This window comes from Dreissena polymorpha, chromosome 8, assembly GCF_020536995.1.
Source record: "Dreissena polymorpha isolate Duluth1 chromosome 8, UMN_Dpol_1.0, whole genome shotgun sequence".
Classification (NCBI taxonomy): domain Eukaryota; kingdom Metazoa; phylum Mollusca; class Bivalvia; order Myida; family Dreissenidae; genus Dreissena; species Dreissena polymorpha.
This window is the reverse complement of record NC_068362.1, coordinates 84,906,960-84,931,564: the sequence shown is the minus strand read 5'-3', so window position 1 is coordinate 84,931,564 and position 24,605 is coordinate 84,906,960. Positions and strand designations below refer to the sequence as shown.

The 24,605-nt window shown below is 35.3% G+C and overlaps 1 protein-coding gene and 9 non-coding genes across 11 annotated transcripts; 1 reads left to right on the top strand and 9 right to left on the bottom strand.

Annotated features, from left to right (window-relative positions):
- Positions 1-2,689: 2,689 nt before the first annotated feature.
- Positions 2,690-2,760, bottom strand: Trnag-gcc (transfer RNA glycine (anticodon GCC)). The gene has a single exon. It is a non-coding gene; the product is annotated as a tRNA-Gly (tRNA).
- A 1,236-nt stretch (positions 2,761-3,996) lies between these two features.
- On the bottom strand, positions 3,997-4,068 carry Trnap-agg (transfer RNA proline (anticodon AGG)). Its single transcript has one exon. It is a non-coding gene; the product is annotated as a tRNA-Pro (tRNA).
- Positions 4,069-6,657: 2,589 nt separating this feature from the next.
- Positions 6,658-6,729, bottom strand: Trnap-agg (transfer RNA proline (anticodon AGG)). Its single transcript has one exon. It is a non-coding gene; the product is annotated as a tRNA-Pro (tRNA).
- Positions 6,730-6,810: 81 nt separating this feature from the next.
- Trnag-gcc (transfer RNA glycine (anticodon GCC)) lies at positions 6,811-6,881 on the bottom strand. Its single transcript has one exon. It is a non-coding gene; the product is annotated as a tRNA-Gly (tRNA).
- Positions 6,882-7,674: 793 nt separating this feature from the next.
- Positions 7,675-7,746, bottom strand: Trnap-agg (transfer RNA proline (anticodon AGG)). The gene has a single exon. It is a non-coding gene; the product is annotated as a tRNA-Pro (tRNA).
- An 82-nt stretch (positions 7,747-7,828) lies between these two features.
- Trnag-gcc (transfer RNA glycine (anticodon GCC)) lies at positions 7,829-7,899 on the bottom strand. Its single transcript has one exon. It is a non-coding gene; the product is annotated as a tRNA-Gly (tRNA).
- Positions 7,900-8,765: 866 nt separating this feature from the next.
- Trnap-agg (transfer RNA proline (anticodon AGG)) lies at positions 8,766-8,837 on the bottom strand. The gene has a single exon. It is a non-coding gene; the product is annotated as a tRNA-Pro (tRNA).
- Positions 8,838-8,919: 82 nt separating this feature from the next.
- On the bottom strand, positions 8,920-8,990 carry Trnag-gcc (transfer RNA glycine (anticodon GCC)). Its single transcript has one exon. It is a non-coding gene; the product is annotated as a tRNA-Gly (tRNA).
- Positions 8,991-10,588: 1,598 nt separating this feature from the next.
- On the bottom strand, positions 10,589-10,659 carry Trnag-gcc (transfer RNA glycine (anticodon GCC)). Its single transcript has one exon. It is a non-coding gene; the product is annotated as a tRNA-Gly (tRNA).
- Positions 10,660-12,707: 2,048 nt separating this feature from the next.
- LOC127842011 (2-aminoethanethiol dioxygenase-like) lies at positions 12,708-21,521 on the top strand. Of its 2 annotated transcripts, none has more exons than XM_052371310.1 (2): positions 12,708-12,960; positions 19,391-21,521. In XM_052371310.1, the coding sequence occupies exons 1-2, from the start codon at positions 12,739-12,741 to the stop codon at positions 19,889-19,891; spliced, it is 723 nt and encodes a 240-aa protein (XP_052227270.1). In that variant the 5' UTR covers positions 12,708-12,738; the 3' UTR covers positions 19,892-21,521. The 2 variants fall into 2 exon arrangements, with proteins under 2 accessions (XP_052227270.1, XP_052227271.1); XM_052371311.1 differs by lacking the exon at positions 12,708-12,960 and adding an exon at positions 13,007-13,235.
- Positions 21,522-24,605: the final 3,084 nt, after the last annotated feature.

The following is a 24,605-nucleotide window of genomic DNA, read 5'->3' as shown; positions in this document are numbered from 1 at the left end:
TCCTGTATACAATTATGATTGTTAATCAATGGCATTTTCCTCCTTGATATTTTTTTTCAAAATCTCACCACCGTAGACAATTAAGGTAGTGCACCTCTAATGATTTCCCGCGATTTCTTCGAAGGTTGAAGAGCCTACTATTAGGTGCCGTAGCCTAGTGGTTAAGGCGATAGACTAGAAATCTTTTGGGATATTCCCGCGCAGGTTCGAATCATGCCGACGACGTATTCTTTTTTGCGACGAGTTTTATTTATTTTCTAACGTAATTTGATTTAATATGGCATATAAGCTATATTTATTGTTAAATATGTTGCAATTTTTATGCACATTCTTCAATTATTAAAATTAAAACAACGTTATGGCGAAATTGGGTGATATACTGCATATTGCATTTTTATTTCAAAAACTAAACGGTAAATATGTCTATTTCTTGGTATTTTTGCTGTATATAGTGTTTCTATAAAAACTAAGTTTAAAGTATGACTTAAATGATACTATTTTGAATTTTATGACACTTTGTTTTTAACCGACCCAATTTTTACTTGGCTGAAATCACTTACATTTCATGGCGCTCTTCCATAGATAAAAATTTGTAAAAAATAAATGTCTGTAAAAGAATACTTATTTCATCTTGTTTAAACTTTAAACACCTTTACAGCATCTGTACACACCAACTGCATGCCCATATTTGGAAATTTGAATGAATTATGGAACTTTTATATACCCCAGGGGTAAAAATAAACTGGACAAAAGCCGAGCGTGGGGGTGGTTTTGAAAAGATCGGTATATTTTTTTAAAAAGCATGGAAAGCCTACCTACAAATTTGCATGTAGTTCAGTGAAATGATGCTGATTAAGAAAATAATTAATTAGATTATATTTGGATATGTGCCCATTAGAGGTGCGCTACCTTAAACGTACATTACATTGATGTTTGCAGTTTTCGTGGCCGGTCGATTGGCCTACGTGAAAAAGTCAAACGCAATGTCCTGTGGCAGTAAGTAATATTAAACACGTTCAAAGAGCGAACAACGGAAGTGCCTTAACAATTTGAATTCTTGAATACTCGAGCCCGTGTACCGGTCACAGAAGGTGTTTATTGAAGTGGAATTTATTTGAAGGGGGTACACATCATATTCCTAAGGCCGGATAGTCCGGCGGCTCGCATATCCGAACACCCAGTATTCCGAATCCCTGTAATTTTTGAAGGCGCCAAAATAAATATTAAAAAATACGACCGAAATTACACCTGTTTATGCACATAATTATTTATTTGGCATGAAGTGATCAAGAATACTAATGCTCGATTGGTCATTGTCGACGCGGGTACTATTTAAATGTACCCCGGGTACTTTTCCGTTTACGTATATGTACCCCGGGTACGGAAAATATACTGAAACGTACCCTGAAATTCTAATGCTTAAAACCTGGTCGTTGTCGGCATTCTTTTTCAAATTAGTTATGTTCATATTTATGTCAATATTGTGTCAAATAGCCTCTATATTATCGAAACTACTCATTAAAAAAGTTTATTTTTCAAAGAGAATTTTGTTTCGTATTTCGTAGCGCGTTTAACGACATCGAATTTTTGGCGGGAATAAAACTCTGGTACAGAATAAATTGGCCGGGTACGTATATTTAAGAGTATCCGTGGTACATTTAAGTAGTACGCGAGTCAACAATGATCATTCTAGCACTATTTTCATATGTATTATGTTTTGGAATAAAAACTAACAGAGCTCCTCTGGGATTAGAGCCCGGGAATCTTTCGCATTCAGAGCGAGAATCATACCCTTAGACGAACGAGCCACTTGACAGACATGATGTTCACTGTTTTAATATATGGAGATCATAAAATCACTTGATAAAAAACACACAAGAGCGATTCAAAAAAAGAATTCGAGTCTTTATTTTCATTTTATTCAAATATCTGTTTTAAAAAACAACGTCCGCCAACTAATTTTTTCCCGATTATATCGGCTAAAAATGTTTTTACAAAATGTTGGGCTGGTCCGGAAAATGAACCCGGGACATCTCGCATCTTCAGCGAAATATCAGAAATTTTCTTAAATATGGTCCGCATTATATTCCGAAGACCGGATTGTCCGACGACTCGCATGTCTAAACATTTAGCATTTTGATTACCTGTATCATTCGAAGGCGCAAAGTCCTTGTTAAAATGGCAGACGAACTCACACCTGTGTATGAAGTCTATACATATTTATTGAGAATTAAGTGAACATGTCTACTAATAAATGTGTTATGTTTTGGAATAAAAGTTAAAAGGGCTCGTCCCATATTTGAACCCGGGACCTCTCCACCCAAAGAAATAATCATACGCCTAGACACAAGAGCCACTAATGACACTTGATGTTCACTGTTTTAATATATGTATATCGTGAAATCGCTTTATCGAAACATAATAAGCAATTCTAATAAAGAAATGAGTCTTTTTTTCAATCAGATATGTATTTGAAAACAAAGTCGGCAAATTTAATAATTTTGATTTTATCGGATAAACATGTTTTAACAAAATGTTGGGCTTGTTCGGGATTTGAACCCGGGACCTTTCGCACCCTAAGCGAGAATCATACCCCTAGACCAATGATCCATATTTACAGTAAATTATTTCTGATTGGGTTTCCTTTCATGAATGTAATATTATATCTTTCCTTTATATAAAAAAAACGTGCATCGGCCGGGAATCGAACCCGGGCCGCCCACGTGGCAGGCGAGCATTCTACCACTGAAGAACCGATGCGGTGCCCATGAACATGAACATGTACCCTATATAGATATGGTTGCTGAAAGATATCGCCTGTCTCACAACTGTTCATGAAATGTTGTGTCTCATTGATTTAAGTCATCACGGTGCCTATACCACGAGACTTTTTCAGATCTGTGTTGGGAGAATAAAGTGCGACCCAAATAACATTTTTAAGGGTGTCTTTTTAAATATTTCATTATTTTTAATGGGATACAGTGGAGAGCCCGCGCATTCGCGGGAGTTTTCTATAAGTATCATGATATTTTTTTAAACAAATAAGTATTTTGTCAGTAAAGTGCAACCGCGCGTTTGTAATATGAAGTCCCCACACTCATCCGACATTTTTCTAACCGTTCAAACGCGCGGTTGCACTTGACTGAAAAAATACTTATTTGTTTAAAAAGATCATGATACCTATAGAAACCTCTTACGAATGAGCGGGCTCTCCACTTTATCCCATTAAAAATGATGAAATATTTACAAAGAGATCCTTAAAAATGTTAACTGGGTCGCGATTTATTCTCCCAACACAGATCCGAAAAAGTCACGTGGTATAGGCACCGTGGTCATGGTGTTTTAACTTAAGCATTGCTTTTGACTGCGCAAATCAAATCTAACTTAGGATTAAAAAAATGCTCAAACGGCTAGTTATTTTATACAGATAATAAACGTTCGATAATTGTTAACAACTTAAATTTTTGAATACTCGAGCCCGTTTAACGGTCAATGGTGTTGTTTATTGAAGAAGAACTTTTCTTGAATGTGGTCTGCATTGTATTCCGAAGGCCGGATTGTCCGACGACTCGCATGTCCGAACATCTAGCATTTCCAATGCTTGTACTTTTTGAAGGCGCAAAAGTCCTTGTTAAAATGACAACGGAACTCACACCTGTTTATAAAATCTCTACATATTTATTGAGAATTAGGTGATCAGGCCTGCTATTAAATGTGTTATGTTTTGGAATAAAAATTAACAGGGCTCGTCCCGGATTTGAACCAGGGACCTCTCCACCCAAAGCGATAATCATACGCCTAAACCCAAGAGCCACTAATGACACTTGATGTTCACTGTTTTAATATATGTATATCGTGAAATCGCTTTATCGAAACATAACAAGCGATTCTAATAAAGAAATGAGTCTTTTTTTCAATCAGATATATATTTGAAAAAAACGTCGACAAATTTAATTATTCTGATTTTATCGGATAAACATGTTTTAACAAAATGTAGGGCTCGTCCGGGATTTGAACCAGGGACCTCTCGCACCCTAAGCGAGAATCATACCCCTAGACCAACAAGCCATATTAACAGGTAATTATTTCTTAACTGATTGCGTTTCCTTTCATGAATGTTATATTATATTTAACCTTTATATAAAAAACGTGCATCGGACGGGAATCGAACCCGTACAGCCCACATGGTAGGCGGGCATTCTACCACTTAACCACCGATACGGTGCTTATGAAGTACTGTAAAACCATTAAATTTCGTGTGGTACGAATTTTTTGTGGATTTCGTTGGTCAGCTGAACCACGATTTAAGTACCAACGATTATTTATACATTTTTGATCCGAAATCGGTCATTTCCGAATGACATTTCCGATTTTTGATTGAGATATGCTAGTTAATACAATATGTTGTTGTCTTGATAAGTGTTTGGGTTATAATACTTTTAAATCAAGTACGGTATTTAAACTGTACATCAATGATTGTTTTCTTTTACGTGACGTCGTCATATTAACAGTTTGCAGATTTATCACATATGTCAATTAGTGCCAATTCAAGTTAAAAGAGACATAACAAGTTTCAAACGTGTATTTTGGGGACCTTATTACTCAATTGTTCTACAAGGGGACCGATTGCGCTGAGAATTTCAAATATTGTCAAAACAGTATTGATGGCGAGCGGGGACCCACAAGTGCGCCACTTTATCGCTCTTATCGACAATTATCGGCAACACTGTCATGTTCAGTACATATCAACCTCAAGTCTTGCTGTCAACACAGATAAGCAGATTATTCTTCGTTATTACTCTGCTTGTTTAAATAAAAGTTTAAATATTATGACGGTCAGTCTTCCCCGAAAATTATAAATCCACCAAATTACGTGTCAACGAATAAGTTGTTTAATATTAAACCACGAAATTTCATACCGACGAATTTCTATACGTTTACAGTATAAAGATATTATTCTGAAAGATATCGCCTGTCTCACACTGTTCATGACAAGTCGGGTCTCATTGATTTAATTCATGGTGTTTAAACTTAAGCATTGCTTTTGACTGCGCAAATCAAATCTAACTTAGGATTTACAATGCTACGACGGCTAGTTATTTTATACAGATAATACACGTTCAAAAATTGTTAACAACTTGAATTTTTGAATACTCGAGCCCGTTTAACGGTCAATGCTGTTGTTTATTGAAGATTTTTTTTCTTGAATATGGTCTGCATTATATCACGGAGCGTATATTGATCTCAGCAGAGGCGTATCCAGAAAATTTTCAGAGGGGGGGGGGGGGGGGCTCAGCAGGGGAGGGTGCGGGAGGAGTGTCCCCTTCCGTCGTCGATTTGTTTTTAAATGGCACCTTGAAATGATGCGATTTCCTGCTATCTAATCAGCAATGTGCGACAGAGCCCTGAAGGGTAGTAGGTGGGTTGGGTACACCTTTCCACCTGTCCTGTCATATAAAGTGCAACTCGGCAGGCAGGGACTCAGGGGAAGGGAGATCATCATTGAACCATTCAAGGTCACTAGCACTGACAGGAGAGGAGCACATTTGTTCAGGTATAAACTTCAATCCCATGGCTGCCTTAGGCTGCAAATCACTGAATTGGGTGTCCATTTCGTTCACAAAAGTGTCAACAAAGGGAGTCGTTAGGTTTCTTGTGTAGTTAAATTCGGGTGTTGCTGCCTTGATGTTGTCACGCTTTTAGAAAATGATTTAGTTTCATATAGCAAAGTAATTCTTCATTTTTGAGTCTTTTTTAATTTCAAAAACTATGGATGAACATCAAAGCAGTTAGCCCGATTTGTAAAAAAAAATAAATAACAAAAATCAAAAATTGCCATTCATAAAGTGTGCAGTTGAATTTCACTGGCAATAACTTGTTACTGAAAAGGATTATCTCTCTAAAGAGCTAATACCAATTAAATTCATCAACGAAATTACCAAAAAAAATCATGATTGCCCATTGCGTTCGTCTAAACTCTTTAATTGCTACAAATTGAAATATTGTTTTTCACATGCCTCATGCGGCAGCCATTTTTAAACATTTACCGTACCTGTAGCTAAATGTATGGATGAATTTCATTAGTTGAATGTATCTCCTTCAGCCAATCAAATAGTGCAGTTTATCACTTGCAGTCAATGAAGCGTGCACTTTAGCTGACGAAGGTTAGATCGTCTGTACACATGCCTGGGGGCTAACCACACAATCGACAGCTGTTTATGGCTTAATTAGGGACATATGACAGGAAATACACAAGTGGATTGAAACTGTAAGGGGCTCATTTTTATTAAAAATCATGTCTAGCCAACCAGCTGGGGGGGCTTTAGCCCCCTAGCCCCCCACCTAAATACGCCTCTTTAGACTCATCTAGCGTCCGTGATTATATTCCGAAGGCCGGATTGTCAGGCCTCGTCCCGGATTTGAACCAGGGACCTCTCCACCCAAAGCGACAATCATACGCCTAAACCCAAGAGCCACTAATGACACATGATGTTCACTGTTTTAATATATGTATATCGTGAAATCGCTTTATCCAAACATAATAAGCGATTCTAATAAAGAAATGAGTCTTTTTTCAATCAGATATGTATTTGAAAACAACGTCGGCAAATTTAATTATTCTGATTTTATCGGATAAACATCTTTTAACAAAATGTTGGGCTCGTCCGGGATTTGAACCCGGGACCTCTCGCACCCTAAGCGAGAATCATACCCCTAGACCAACGAGCCATATTAACAGGAAATTATTTCGTACTGATTGGGTTTCCTTTCATGAATGTTATATTATATTTTACCTTTATACAAAAAACGTGCATCGGCCGGGAATCGAACCCGGGCCGCCCGCGTGGCAGGCGAGCATTCTACCACTGAACCACCGATGCAGTGTTTATGACCATGTATATAGATATGGTTGCTGAAAGATATAGCCTGTCTCAGACTGTTCATGACAGGTCGGGTCTCATTGATTTAAGTCATGGTGTTTAAACTCAAATATTACTTTTGACTGCGCAAATCAAATCTAACTTAGGATTTACAATGCTCAAACGGCTAGTTATTTTATACAGATAATACACGTTCAATAATTGTTAACAACTTGAATTTTTGAATACTCGAGCCCGTTTAACGGTCAATGCTGTTGTTTATTGAAGAATAAATTTTCTTGAATATGGTCTGCATTATATCACGGAGCGTATATTGATCTCATCTAGCGTCCGTGATTATATTCCGAAGGCCGGATTGTCCGACAACTCGCATGTCCGAACATCCAGCATTTCCTATGCTTGTACTTTTCGAAGTAGCAAAAGTCCTTTTTAAAATGACAACCGAACTCACACCTTTTTATAAAATCTATACATGTTTATTGAGAATTAGGTGAACAGGCCTGCTATTAAATGTGTTATGTTTTGGAATAAAAATTAACAGGCCTCGTCCCGGATTTGAACCAGGGACCTCTCCACCCAAAGCGATAATCATACGCCTAAACCCAAGAGCCACTAATGACACATGATGTTCACTGTTTTAATATATGTATATCGTGAAATCGCTTTATCCAAACATAATAAGCGATTCTAATAAAGAAATGAGTCTTTTTTCAATCAGATATGTATTTGAAAACAACGTCGGCAAATTTAATTATTCTGATTTTATCGGATAAACATATTTTAACAAAATATTGGGCTCGTCCGGGATTTGAACCCGGGACCTCTCGCACCCTAAGCGAGAATCATACCCCTAGACCAACGAGCCATATTAACAGGAAATTATTTCGTAACTGATTGGGTTTCCTTTCATGAATGTTATATTATATTTTACCTTTATACAAAAAACGTGCATCGGCCGGGAATCGAACCCGGGCCGCCCGCGTGGCAGGCGAGCATTCTACCACTGAACCACCAATGCGGTGTTTATGACTATGTATATAGATATGGTTGCATTCTATACATAGATGGTGACGTCACTACGTTATTGTCAGTAAAGACCGGTGTGACACAATGGATATGGTTGCTGAAAGATATAGCCTGTCTCAGACTGTTCATGACAGGTCGGGTCTCATTGATTTAAGTCATGGTGTTTAAACTTAAGCATTACTTTTGACTGCGCAAATCAAATCTAACTTAGGATTTACAATGCTCAAACGGCTAGTTAATTTATACAGATAATACACGTTCAATAATTGTTAACAACCTGAATTGTTGAATACTCGAGCCCGTTTAACGGTCAATGCTGTTGTTTATTGAAGAAGAAATGTTCTTGAATATGGTCTGCATTATATCACGGAGCGTATATTGATCTCATCTAGCGTCCGTGATTATATTCCGAAGGCCGGATTGTCCGACAACTCGCATGTCCGAACATCCAGCATTTCCTATGCTTGTACTTTTCGAAGTAGCAAAAGTCCTTTTTAAAATGACAACCGAACTCACACCTTTTTATAAAATCTATACATGTTTATTGTGAATTAGGTGAACAGGCCTGCTATTAAATGTGTTATGTTTTGGAATAAAAATTAACAGGCCTCGTTCCGGATTTGAACCAGGGACCTCTCCACCCAAAGCGATAATCATACGCCTAAACCCAAGAGCCACTAATGACACATGATGTTCACTGTTTTAATATATATATATCGTGAAATCGCTTTATCCAAACATAATAAGCGATTCTAATAAAGAAATGAGTCTTTTTTCAATCAGATATGTATTTGAAAACAACGTCGGCAAATTTAATTATTCTGATTTTTTCGGATAAACATATTTTAACAAAATGTTGGGCTCGTCCGGGATTTGAACCCGGGACCTCTCGCACCCTAAGCGAGAATCATACCCCTAGACCAACGAGCCATATTAACAGCAAATTATTTCGTAACTGATTGGGTTTCCTTTCATGAATGTTATATTATATTTTACCTTTATACAAAAAACGTGCATCGGCCGGGAATCGAACCCGGGCCGCCCGCGTGGCAGGCGAGCATTCTACCACTGAACCACCGATGCGGTGTTTATGACCATGTATATAGATATGGTTGCTGAAAGATATAGCCTGTCTCAGACTGTTCATGACAGGTCGGGTCTCATTGATTTAAGTCATGGTGTTTAACCTTAAGCATTACTTTTGACTGCGCAAATCAAATCTAACTTAGGATTTACAATGCTCAAACGGCTAGTTATTTTATACAGATAATACACGTTCAATAATTGTTAACAATTTGAATTTTTGAATACTCGAGCCCGTTTAACGGTCAATGCTGTTGTTTATTGAAGAAGAAATTTTCTTGAATATAGTCTGCATTATATCACGGAGCGTATATTGATCTCATCTAGCGTCCGTGATTATATTCCGAAGGCCGGATTGTCCGACAACTCGCATGTCCGAACATCCAGCATTTCCTATGCTTTTACTTTTCGAAGTCGCAAAAGTCCTTTTTAAAATGACAACCGAACTCACACCTTTTTATAAAATCTATACATGTTTATTGAGAATTAGGTGATCAGGCCTGCTATTAAATGTGTTATGTTTTGGAATAAAAATTAACAGGGCTCGTCCCGGATTTGAACCAGGGACCTCTCCACCCAAAGCGATAATCATACGCCTAAACCCAAGAGCCACTAATGACACATGATGTTCACTGTTTAAATAAATGTATATCGTGAAATCGCTTTATCCAAACATAATAAGCGATTCTAATAAAGAAATGAGTCTTTTATCAATCAGATATGTATTTGAAAACAACGTCGGCAAACTTAATTATTCTGATTTTATCGGATAAACATCTTTTAACAAAATGTTGGGCCCGTCCGGGATTTGAACACTCTCGCACCCTAAGCGAGAATCATACCCCTAGACCAACGATCCATATTGACAGCAAATTATTTCGTAACTGATTGGGTTTCCTTTCATTAATGTTTATTATATTTTACCTTTATATAAAAAAAGTGCATCGGCCGGGAATCGCGTGGCAGGCGAGCATTCTACCACTGAACCACCGATGCGGTGCTCATGAACATGTATATAGATATTATTCTGAAAGATATCGCCTGTCTCAGACTGTTCATGACAAGTCGGGTCTCATTGATTTAAGTCATGGTGTTTTGACTTAAGCATTGCTTTTTACTGCGCAAATCAAATCTAACTTAGGATTTACAATGCTCAAACGGCTAGTTATTTTAACAGGCCTGCTATTAAATGTGTTATGTTTTGGAATAAAAATTAACAGGGCTCGTCCCGGATTTGAAACAGGGACCTCTCCACCCAAAGCGATAATCATACGCCTAGACCCAAGAGCCACAAATGACACATGATGTTCACTGTTTTAATATATGTATATCGTGAAATCGCTTTATCCAAACATAATAAGCGATTACTAATAAAGAAATGAGTCTTTTTTCAAGCAGATATGTATTTGAAAACAACGTCGGCAATTTAATTATTCTGATTTTATCGGATAAACATCTTTTAACAAAGTGTTGGGCTCGTCAGGGATTTGAACCCGGGACCTCTCGCACCCTAAGCGAGAATCATACTCCTAGACCAACGAGCCATATCAACAGCAAATTATTTCGTAACTGATTGGGTTTTCTTTATATAAAAAACGTGCATCGGCCGGGAATCGAACCCGGGCCGCCCGCGTGGCAGGCGAGCATTCTACCACTGAACCACCGATGCGGTGCTCATAAAAACGCGTATAGATATAATTCTGAAAGATATCGCCTGTCTCAGACTGTTCATGACAAGTCGGGTCTCATTGATTTAAGTCATGGTGTTGTGACTTAAGCATTGCTGTTGACTGCGTAAAATCAAATCTAACTTAGGATTCACAATGCTCAAACGGCTTGTTATTTTATACAGATAATACACGTTCAATAATTGTTAACAACTTGAATTTTTGAATACTCGAGCTCGTTTAACGGTCAATGGTATTGTTTATTGAAGAAGAAATTTTCTTGAATGTGGTCTGCATTATATTCCGAAGGCCGGATTGTCCGACGACTCGCATGTCCGAAAATCCAGCATTTCCTATGCTTTTACTTTTCGAAGTCGCAAAAGTCCTTTTTAAAATGACAACCGAACTCACACCTGTTTATAAAATCTATACATATTTATTGAGAATTAGGTGATCAGGCCTTCTATTAAATGTGTTATGTTTTGGAATAAAAATTAACACGGCTTGTCCCGGATTTGAACCAGGGACCTCTCCACCCAAAGCGATAATTATACGCCTAAAACCACTAATGACACATGATGTTCACTGTTTTAATATATGTATATCGTGAAATCGCTTTATCGAAACATAACAAGCGATTCTGATTAAGAAATGAGTCTGTTTTAAATTTCAATCTAGTACGTATTACGATAGTGGAAAGTAAATAGATATACCTTTCTACTATTTTTCGAAGGCATTTGACCCCGTCCCACACGAGTAACTTCTATGTAAACTTGCCAGTAAAACTCCACATCTGCTCATGTTGACTCAGGAGTTCCTGTAGGAACCATCCTCTGCCCACTTTTGTTTGTACATATCAACTACCTCTTGGACAGTCAAATCAAAACTAAGAATATTCGCTGACGATTGCCTCCTTTACATTCCTATCAAAGCTATACAAAATCCCATTCCCTTCAAGACGACGTGAACGCGCTGGAAACCTGAGCATCTTCACGTGGAATATGATTTTACGCAAAGACATATTACATACTTAGTATCAACACTCGTTCATCATACTTTGATAAACTTGATCAACATATTCTTCAATAGGTCGAAGAAAATTCATACTTAAATGTAACCATCTCTTCCAACTAAAATTGGAATACCAACTTAAAAAAAAAACATGAAAAAGATACATGTACACTTGAATTGATAAGAAGAAACCCGAAACACTGTCCGATCGCCTTCAGAAAAACTTCGTTTTTGCTTAGTTAGATCCATAATTGATTACAGCTCTTCAGTATGGGACCCACATCTTTCACAAGATTATCGACAACAATGATGGGATCCAGATACATGCATCCTTATTCATCTCAGGAGATTAACGTTCAAGGGTCGAAGGCTGTGTCACGCCCATGTTAAGTAAACCAGAACTCCAAAGCCTACAGGACAGACGCAAGATGAATCGACATACTATTCTGTACAAACTAGTCGGGTGGGGACTGTGCTAGCCTTACCTCGCCGTGACATGCTAACACCAGCAAACGCAATGTTAAATTAAACTTAAATCTTCAGTGACACTCAAACCACAAACAGACATCCATGTGACTATTTACAATAAATTATTTAAATGTTAATGAGTTGAACCGAGCAATTTAAAAACTCATTTTTTATAACTGTATTGAACAGGAGCAATGTAAACACTCATTTTCCCAGAACTGTATTGAACTGGAAGAAACATACTGTTAGTGTTGTATGCTCGGCAACCGTCAACGAATGCAGGACGGCGTCATTGTGTACACACCGGTCTTACTGGCAATAACGTAGTGACGTCACCATCAATGTATAGAATGGGACGGCGTTGAATAATTCACCGTTAGATTGAGGGTCTCTATGCGCAAAAGTTTGACTTCTTTTTTGTTAAAGTCATTGCTTTTACATTGAATTTGTTAATGAAATCGTGAAGCACATTGTGACATATTGGATTCGGTTCTCGTTTACGCGCTTGAAGAATTTCGGAAAATCGTTGTCAATTAATCCGGTTATCAAAACATACTAAACGTAAAGTTCGGTAGTGTAGCGCACTTGAATTGACTGTCAAAATGGCGACTTGCTTTCAAAAGGCTATAGAACATGCTTTTAAACTGTTCACTCGGAAAATTGCGCTTCCCGTACCAATACCTACCGAAGACTTGTTAGAATTGGGGTCACTTTTTAATCAAATAACAAAAGAAGAGTTAAATTTGAGCCCAGATATTCTACACGAACGCGTACCAGGGCCCAAAGATCCGCCGGTGACTTACATGAAGATAATCGATAATAATGTAAACAAAACTTTCATTTGGTCAGACAGCATCGTCCGTTAAGATGGAGTTTGAATGGGATTGTTTTATCGTTTGGGAGTTATTTGCTGCGACACACATCTGGATAACATTCACCATTTTCATCCGACTGGGAGACGCTTCATTTTATTTTTTAATTTAAATTAATATTTAAATGTGACAGTTCGTTTAAATTTTAAGAAAGAAGAACATTTGTGCAACTTTTAATCCCAACACAGTCCATGCCAAAAGTCCTACCTGTTCTCTTGTGGTTGACAGTAATTTTTTATCTTAAACATTTACTTGTCATAATATGATTATAGGTGCTACCTAATTTACAGGCAAAAGCTTTTTAAGTTTTTTTGATAACCATGTATTTTCAAAGACCTATAGATAACACAGATTGGAAACTTCGCGCCTTATCGGGCTATCTCTCGGCGGGGTCACGTGGTCGAGAAACTGATAAGAACACTTGAGATCAGCAGACGATTTATTCCATGAATCAATCGGAGTAGTCCGGAGATAGCCGGTGTATCACGATTGCGATAAGATAGCGACGCGTCAGTAGCAACGGCTACGATTATCGAGCAAAGTTATGCGAAAATGTTACGGCGCTGTAGAAAGGCGGCTGTAACTTGGTCAATAATGATCCGATTTTTATAAAATAAAGTTTCATAGAAACATGAGTAATTATGTTTTTATAAAATCTCGATTTTATTTACCTACAATAAGAATTTATAATGCCGCGATCATTGAAGAAATTGCGCTAAGAACTTCCAAATCGCGGCGAGAATGCTGTTGAATAGTTTATTTGAAAGGCTTTTGCTGATAAAATATTCTTGTATAATTTGGTATTTCAAACAGTTAAAACCTTATAAAATATTATTATTTCAAAACGGATAGATATATGTGGACACATAGATCTAGGTCTCAGATTAAAACAACATTACAGTAAAATAAATGCTATGATCGTTCGATCCAAAAACGGTTTTAGTTAGACTTATTTCAATATTGATTGTGTAGATTTTTTTCCATTGTTTAATTCTCTTTTTATTAAGATCTTATTCATGAGTTATAGGTTATTAAAGTTTTGTTTGTAATCTAGTTTTTTTCTTTTGGTAATTAAATTAAGCTTTCAGTATCGTGGGCTAGGATTTCGCGAAAAGAAAAAACAAAAACATTTCACGCGCGTGTTAATCGTCGGATCAATTAGCGAACTGAGATGCTTTGTGTGTTTTTTCTTTACTCTTGAGAATTATTTAAAAGAAGGGATTCTTACTTCAATTATCAGTTTGCGTTGTTGATTGATTTTAATTGTGTGATCAGTGGCCGCGGCCGGCGAATTCATTCTTTATATGTCATTGTGATGTCCAATTAAGGTAAGTCTTTGTTGTGAATGTGTTAGATTTTAATATACTTGTTTATAATAGTACGTTATAAACACGGTGAAATGCTGTATAAAACTGTTTAAAAAAAGGCTATTCTCGATTGTGTATCTTATAAGTTGGACATACTAGTAAAAAATCTTACTTCAACGATATGGGATGAGAAATAGAAAAGTTTTTCAAAAAGAAACAAACCACTATGGCGACAGGTGTGAAAAATGATTGAATGAAATAACAGTATAAAATTGTACAAATTGTACAAAGGCAAAATCCTTTAAAATGACTTATTTTCGTCTACTTTTTATAAATCATACCTAGAATTACATATCACCAAGCATAACAATCTGACTTAATCGATTTGGGATGAAAAATGAAAAGGTTTATCAAAAAGAACAAAAACACGTTTGACAGCTATCTTGTACAACAGAAGAAAAGAGCTTAAAATTGTACCAACATTGTAAAAGGCCAAATACTTTAAATTGAATATTTTCTTCTAGTTTGTTTAAATCTATACTTAGATTAACCTATTGCATAGCATAAAAAATCTTACTTCAAAGATATGGGATGAGAAATAAAATAGAAAAGTGTTTCAACAAAATACAAACCACTAGATTGAATGAAATAACAGTATAAATAGTACAAATTGTACAAAGGCAAAATCCTTTAAAATACCTCATTTTCGTCTACTTTTTATAAATCATACATAGATTAACATCTCACCTAGCATAAAAATCTTACGTTATCAATATGTGATGCTTAATGAAGAAGTTTATAGAAAAATGCTTCGGGCCTTTCAATTTTTCAAAAATTATCGAAAATGAACGAATCCAGTGTTCTCTTTCAAATTCCGATAAATTAATAATTAATTAGAATAATAACTACCAAAACCTAAAGAATTATCAACACAGAAAATAAATGCTTATTTTTAATCACACAAAAAATATTCAATATGTCTTTTTTCGGCGACCGACTTTGCTCACTACGTTAAGTTCGTAACGTTGCGCTTTCAGGCATTAATTGCTTTGCCAACTGACAACCGAGCGCTAAAAACACTAATTAACACATTAAAATTGTTAATAACAATATCAAAATAATATAAACTTACCAGATCATGCTCAGAATACCCTACGACATCAAATATTAACGACTAATACGAAGAATAATTGTTTGCTTTATAAAAAAATGGCCGACAGCAGCTGGAACAGGGAAGAATCTACAGGTACACCGGCATCTCCAAAATCAATGTCATGTGACCCGCGTCCGCCGATAGATATTATCGCATATCGCTATAGCGAAGACGAGAGATTCCAATCTGTGTTATCTATAGGTCTTTGGTATTATTAAATATATGGACATGATTTGTGTTCAAAATATTATAATTGTTGCAATAATTAAGTAATGCATCCAAAAAAATCAATCTTAAAACAAGTTACATGTTCCAAGATTAAAGATCTAGCATCTTATAAATTTTTTGTTTTCTAGCCACAGGAATTTATAGCTGATTCGGTGTCTGTGGTATAGTGGATGGGGTGTCTGCTAACTGGCTTAGTCACTGGGAGGTCTCTTTATTGATCCCTTAAGTGGGAGCATTCTTTAGATAACCCTAAACACATACTATGGCGTACCATTTGGGTTGAATGTCAAGAAGACCTACAAGGTAAAAAGAGAAATGTAAGTCGAAGTACAATAATTGTACGTCAACATAAATATAAAATACACTTCGAAGTATATATTTGTACGTCAAAGTACAATTTGTACTTCGACATACATGTTTGTACTTCGACGTACACATTTTCTGAACAGCCAATCAAAACACAAGTCTCTTGAGCTGCCTTTCCTTCCTTTTATTCATAATTAATGTTTAAAATCTCTTTTTTAATTGAGGACAAAATGAATAAAAATATCAGAATGGCAAAAAAAAAACACATAGAAGTTTCAAGTATTTAATGCATTGAAATAGATTGTATACAAATTTGAAGAAGATTCAATTGTTACCTTTTTAAAATTAAAATTATTCAGCATATTGTGAGTATTTATTGATCATGCAGGGCGGAGTATCACGACCGTCCAGCGCAATACTGTGTAGGAAATTCCCAACGGTAACCAAACAGTTACCAAGCATTAACGGGATAAATAATGTATAATAACCTCCCCGTTGGTCGTTTTTTGTGATAACCATAACTTGCATAAGTCAGAGGTTAATTCCGCAACACCAGGTCAATAAATATGCACAATATCTATGAGTTAGCGGTCGATAGTTGCATAATTTGGTATAAATTATCATCATAATAATGTTTAATAAATACGCACAATATCTATGAGTAAGCGGTCGATAGTCGCATAATTCGGTATAAATAATAATAATAATGTTCAATGTCAAATATCTCTAAAAGCAACAGATGTAAGGTGTCTTCTGATTGGCTAACGCTCAAGGGTTGGTGAAAATTGTACGTCGAAGTACATTTCTCGTTCTTCCTAGTAGGTCTTGTCGACTTTCGACGTCATATAGACACTAAGTACTGGTCCTACCCAGGAAACAGTTTGTTTCATCAAATGTCTCAATTCAACTTGACAGCTTGCTAAAGCAGTTGCATTTAGCATACAGCACACTGATTTAACATAATCAAAATCATGTGATGTGTCAAATCAATTTTAATTGACAAATTTGACAGGATTTTTGTTTAATCCAATAAGTTTTAGACTGTCAAATAACACACACTACGTATTGAAAGCCATACCTGGAGCTTTCGTCTGTATATCACTGACTTCATCAGATGAATGATTTCTACTGTTGTGAAACGTTAACGCCACTAATTGTCTTCTTATTTATTAACAATGTATACTGAGTAACAACATACTTGTTTCGCAATTAAAATATTTAATAAATACAGGTATCTTGCAGGTTTCTAATTTTCTTTCGCAAACTATTGTTGAATAGTTTAAATTTTGTCCCCACTAAAAAACTAGCCATTTTGTAGCAATTCTAAAATCACAGTCTAAACTGCATACACTTAGCTCTATAGTTACAATTTGAATGCAAATATTAGAATGCATCAGGTTATATCATCCATATTTTTTTATTTAAACATTCAAATAACACATAACACAGTACATATATAAAAAGGTATGTGGTATTGTGTGGAGATACAAAACACTTTACATCATTTATTTGCACATAAAATAATAGTTACAAAATAAGTAATACTAAAACACTGTCATCAACCTACAGTACAAGAATATTTACGTATATGAAATTACAAAGTGGTGTTATTGTATTACCTTTTACAAAATTAACATTGCTGGTTTTGTACTAGCCATAAAACATTTATCATGGATTAACAAGTAACAACCAATTTGTCAATAAGACAATAGAACGGAAATCATATTAATTGCATTATGCATTTACTAAACAAGCTATTTGCTACTGATTAGAATTACACTATCTTACTAAAAATGATCAAAACAGGTACTTAGTGCTTTTACATCCCTGTGGTAAGTTTTGTATTACTAGTTTGACATTTATTGGCAGACACTTGTCGATATACAGACAATTTTGCATGGAAACTTTCATATTTTTTTCAGCATAATTGCCTTCAAATTGTTAATTTAACAACCCTTTGACATTGTTTGCACATCTGATCTTATTATACCATAGCTGATTTTTGTTTATAGATAGACATATATAGACTTTTCAAAGTTCTAAAAAAGTTCACACATGTGCCATCCAAGTAAACCAACAGAACCAATAAAGATCACCACAGATAATAATTGTGTGTATAGCTTGGAAATTTTGATAGTTCAGGAATCCCTCCTTTGTTGATTTCTGTAAACCAAAACTGTCAGTTTTGCTGGATAGAATGGCTTGTATGATGCCCAGCTCTTGCCTTGGCAGAACTGTAGCTTCTAAAAACGGAAAACCAACAAATATCTTAAAATTTGATCAATAATGCAGACAATTTATAAATGTCTTGTTTTTTGTTGATTTTGTATCTGGAAGATTTTTTACGTAAGATTGTGGTACGAAAATCCAACGGTATCGGATTTTGTGGTTTTAGGCCTAAACTAATTATAGTGATATGTAACCTTTCGGGATATCGGTAAAGTGCGAGCAGACGAGGTGTAAATACGTTAAAAATTCAAGCTAAAAGACTAAAAAGTTAGATCGGAATATCTTTAAATTTTGTGAATAAATGTGTTTCTGGTGGATAACGACAACTTACCAGAATATTGCTCATGCTCACACTTAAAACTTCTTTCTGAGAGCAAATCAAAAATGCGTCACAAATTCTGACAAATAAACAGTAGGGTGTCGTTATTGAAATACCGCGAGAATACTGGAAGAAAAGAGATGCCAACTATAATGTTTAAAACAAATATTTTTTTAACAAGCGTTTGTGATTTGTCAGGATAATAATAACAATAAGATATCGAAAAGATCAAAGCAAATAAATTTGACAGAAATCTGAGATTCGGCCATATTATTAAAGACGGGTTATGTTCACCTAAATTGTGTTTGGTAAATACTGTCACTATATGTAGTGAACCAGTCTTCTGCTTATACCCACTGAAGATGAGTATTCAGGGGAGATAATTGAGTAATGACTTAATTCTGGAACGGTTGTGATAAAAAAAAAAAAAAGCGAGAATATTTAGTGCAATTCGCTACACAATTATGATGTCATTGATATAATTTTTCTTGAGGTATGTATTTACATGTGATTTAGCATATGTCAAACTGTTTTTGATTTGTTCAAGGTCATAAATAGCATCGCGAAAATATATGTCGCGTGGCAAATTTTTTTGAGACGCATCCCTATATGGTATTCTTATGTAATTCTAAGGTCTAAATTTCCTTATGTATGAACGGTCAACGTCAAAAGTCAAAAGAAGTCAAAAGTGATAATCATGGTAACTGAAATAATTAGCGTTCAAAATAAATCTAAGACTCAACTACAGTCTGTTAACTACATAATAAAGTTTAGAGAGGTAATGCAGCAATAATATGGGATTGTTAAAATGTGGTTAATATTTTATTTTATCGTTTACAGGTGATGACAGTTTCTGTGTTCATCTTACGCAAAGGTAGTCGTCTACCGCTGCATGATCACCCTGGCATGTATGGATTTCTGAAAGTCATCCATGGCAGTGTCACAATCGACACATACAGTCCCCTTGACCAGTCACACTTTAACATGCCGGTTGCTTCACTGCAGAACCTTCATCAGCGGTTTGGTCGAAAGATTCCAGCTTTCCCTACGAGATTTGAAAACACGCGAACATTTTCAGCAAAAGATGACTGTGCGATTCTGACACCAGAAGGCAGAAATATACACGAGATATATGCCGAATCTGGTACAGCTGCGTTCTTGGACATTTTGGCCCCTCCATATTGCACAGAACGGTTTTCACAAGATGGTTTTCGCCCCTGTACGTACTATAAAGAAGTTGAAGCCTCGGTGAGTAATCCAAGTGTACGCTATATAATGCCTATACCGCCACCCCCAGAATACTGGTGTGATGAAATACCTTATATGGGTCCTGCTGTGTAATCTCGGTTATAAACTGTGTTGCACAGAGACAGCAGTAGAACACATATGCTCCTGTTTGGGGCAAATAAGCTGCCCAAAGGACCTGTCTGAAAACTAAACGAAACGAATGAAAATGAAATGTGGTCAGTATAAGGCTGCTCTCTATTGCAAAAAGTGACATTTACATAACAAAAAATGTTAAACAAGTTTTTAAATTTTACAGAAAGTCACATAATCAACTACCAGTTCGTCATTTTTATATACCTTACTTTTAATGAGACTTTTAATAATCTCTTTTTTTAAATTTTCTTTACAATCCCATGATCACTGAATGATCAATCTAAAATGATATCAAATCAACATATGCTATGTTAGTATTATGCCAAATATCGCATTATAAGATCATCATTAACACTTCCCATTCTGAGGGGGGAATGTCCGAAAACAGGGCAAAACAGGATGTTCATGACAACTATTGCATGTCAAGTATCAGTGCTTTAACAGAAAGTTTTGCTGTAAAATCAGCAAAATTAATTTAAACCCCAAATTAGCAAATGTTATTTAAGTCACTAAAAACAAAATTTAGGCAATGTTCTGGAATAAAAAAAGTACATGTAGCTAAAACTTTAGGAGCAAAAGTCTGCACAGAAAATTCTGACCTGTTTCTTGTTGTTTTCTAATGATTCATCTACATACTTCAGTTAGTAAAATAATTAGTGTGTCATTCGGGTATTATAATTCATAATGTATTGTGTTTAGATTGAAATGCTATAATTGTGACATTTGAATCCTGAGGAGGATTGACATTTACTTTTTTATGTTATAAGTTATTAATGAAATGCCTTGTTGTTATTTATTATTGTCTTATTAATTAATGAAATGCCTTGTTGTTTGTTATGTAGTTAAATTTTAACTTTTTTGCAAATATCTGTTCACTGCATAAGCTTCAAATCAACAATACAGATCTAAGTCCCCCTTTTTTAAAGTTTAAAATAATTTTTTGTCACTAATTCAATTATCTCAAATCAGTCGTTGAAATCTGCTGTTGCAAAAGCAAGCCAGAATTATTTCTTTTTTAGACTTAGAAAATGTTACTAGCCCGCCTATATGAAATTGAGAATCAGAGCTAATCAGGTCAAAATTCACCAAGGGTTGAGCTTCTTTCAATCATTTATCAATGATTTTTACTTCTTTTGTAATATTTTACTATAATTGTTATCACCATGAAAAATAAAAAATTGTCTTGTATATTAAAGTAATATTATATAAATGCAACTTTTTAAAGTTTTAAAGTGTGTTTTTTCTAGTCTTCATTGAAGTTATGTACATGTATGCAATACATTGTTCATTCACTTACATTTGCTGTCAAATTTGGCCCTTAAGAAGTGCCCTAATGGTAGGTAACTTGATCATAAGTACTTCTTTTTGAAAGACTTTTAAAGTGTTCTAAGTTTCTGTTTGTTATTGTGATAAATAAAACACTGAGTAAGCTATGTGTACTTGATAATTATGTAGCATTTTTCCTTACTGTTATCTTGTTATGTGAGTAAATAATCTTCACTTCTTCTGAAGGCTCTAGTTGTCTGTAAACTATATGTTGAATTATGTAATGTGCATTTTAACCTGAATAAATTTTGTTTTACTCTTAAAATTGCTGAAGAAACAACAGCACTTATTGTATGTTCATAATAAGAGTATGTTGAAATGGCGAGTGAGTAATCAAAACAAGAGAGCTTAAGGTCCTAGGTTGCTCACCTTAAGGAACTTTACTATTTTATAAAGAAGCTTTTCCGTAACAATTTCAGAAATCTGGTGAGATATCATAAGAACAAAACTTTAATGTTCTTAGCAAATTTCATGATGATTGGGTGTCAAATTATGACTTCTAGTGTTCACAAGGTTGCACTATATAGCCATATAAAAAAGGCCCAGCCCCTGGAGGTCAGGTTTTATATTTATTTAACCAGAGAGCCATAATGGCATGGATTTCCTAATGTGATTCTTGCTGGGAGATTTGTTTAACTATGTACAATAAAGAAACCAAGTTGCCAGCAGGACAGGTTCAATTTTGACTTTCTAGTGAAGAGATTAATGAAGGTGGTAGATCATAGACCACTTAATGATACTACCAACAAAATACCAAACCTTTGGGCCTTGTGATGCCAAAGATTTTTAAAGGGACTAGTTTGAAAACTATCGTTATTTTCACAATTTGCAGTAACGAAACTCGGATTTCAAACAGTTATATATCATTATTGTTGTAAGGAAAGATACAATGCAAAATATTTGCCAGACCTGGGATAAAAAATGTGGGACTTGTAGAAGCAGCGACACAGGCTTTTAAATTGTAATGCTGTTCTAAAAGCTATCAGTTATATCTGTTTCTGCTATTTGTTTCATGAAAAGCGATAAACACAATTAATTAATCTTTCCCTTTCGATTGAGAGTTATCTCTTCAAGAAATGATTTTAACTTTTTTGTAGGATTGATATTTTGCTTGTTTAAATATAATGCATACATTCATGTTTTACTGTGTGACAATGTTTTTGCCAAACTGTTTAGTCCTTTTAAAGTCATTTTTATTTAAAAGTATCTATAAACCATATGATCCCCTAGTGCGTGCTCAGTTTTAATACTCGAGGTGCAAAATGTAAAGAACCTTTTTATGAGGCAAACGACTAGATACATGATGATGATGGTCATCTAATCTTTCTCAGCTTTAAATTATTTTTATGTCCCCCCACCACTATAGTGGGGGACATATTGTTTTTGCCCTGTCCGTTGGTTTCTTTGTTTGCCCCAACTTTAACATTTTGCAATAACTTTTGCAATATTGAAGATAGCAACTTCATTTTTGGCATGCATGTGTATCTCATGGAGCTGCACATTTTGAGTGGTGAAAGGTCAAGGTCATCCTTCAAGATCAAAGGTAAAAAAAAATCAAAGCGGCGCAGAAGGGGACATAGTGTTTCTGACAAACACATTTCTTGTTTTTTAGCTCTACTGGCCGAAGGCCTGAAGAGCTTATGTCATGTTGTGATTTCCGTCGTCTGTGCGTGCGTTAGACTTTTTCTTGTTTACGCAATTAAGTCCACAGTTTTCATCCGATTCTTTTCAAACTTGTTCAGTGTCTTTATATTAATGAGTACTCGAACCCTATTGAAAATGGGTTACATCAGAGTAAAAAGTCCAGAATTATCTCCCCTTGAATTTGAGAAAATTGTGAAATAAGGCTTGTTTACGCAATTAAGTCCACAGTTTTTATTCAATTATTTCCCAACTTGCAAAGTGTCTTTATCTGAATGATGAATCAAACCCTATTGAAAATGAGCAATATCCGAGTTATAAGTCCAGAATTATCTCCCCTTGAAGTTGAGAAAAAATTAAAATTCAGTTTTTTTTTATGTGATAAAGTCCATAATATTCATCCAATTCTTGGCAAACTTGCACAGTGTCTTTGTATCAATGAGGACTCAAACCCTTTTTAAAAAAGAGCAAAATCAAAGCAATAAGTCCAGAATGACTTCCCCTTGAATGAGAAAATTTTTAAATCCCGCTTGTGTACGCAATTAATTCCACAGTATCTTTATATCAATGAGGACTTGAACCCTATTGAATATGAACAGTTTCGGAGAAATAAGTTCACAATAATCTCCCCTTAAATTTGAGAAAATTCTCCTTGTTTGCGAATTTAAGTACACAGTTTCATTCTTATTCTTTCCAAACTTGCTCAGTGTTTATAGCAGTAGAGCGATTCAGGCCCTCATGGGCCTCTTGTTTAATTGGCGTCGCACTGTTGAACTACCAATCAAAACTTCATCACAATTATGTCCAATTGTAACAGACGCTAAGCAAAAATATCAACAAGAATTTTATTCCTTTGTTCAGTTGCTTTACTTTGACTTATTTCTGTTAAAACATTAGCGACATGTAGTCAAACAATATGTGTAAACTTTCTGCCATTTTGGCAAGCCTGAGAAACTTTGATGGAACATTGCTGAGCGATCAAGCAATCAAGTTTTATGATTAGAAGTGTGCAGTTGAACATGATCCTACATGACCCAGTTTAGAACTTAGCCTAAATATAATTCAGACAGAAGTTCTGACCAAGTTTCAAGGAGATTGCAGGACCAAATATGTTACTTGTAGTGTTCACTATCTTTTTTATAATATCATTGGGAAAAATGTTCTAAGCAAGTTTCATGAAGAATGGGCAATTAATATTGGCCCTACACTGTTCACAAGGTAAATGATAATGACCAACAACGCACAAAAAGTGATCACTTCATTTAAACGAATTTTTTTATAAAAGCGGAAAGTGTTTTCCAGATTAGCCTGTGCGGACTGCACAGGCTATTCTGGGACGACACTTTACGCATCTGAATTAAGCCCAGTTTTCTCAGAACACGACTTATTGTATATTGATAACTAAATTAAAACTTAAAGCTCCAATGATTTAAGCCATTCTCATAGTTGTCAATATGACCAATTATGAAGCATGACATACCCATACACCTTAGAAAAAGCATCCTGATCCCGAGTGATGTCTGTTCATGATTCTACTTCTATTTGTGTATACAAGTTTACATTAAAGTGGCCTTTTCACAGATTTTGAAGTTTGTCATTAAATGCTTTATATTGATAAATGTAAACATTGGATCTTAAAAGCTCCAGTAAAAAATCAAGAATAAAATTTTAAAAAATGAAAAAGTAGCCGGAACCAGGGCTCAAACAA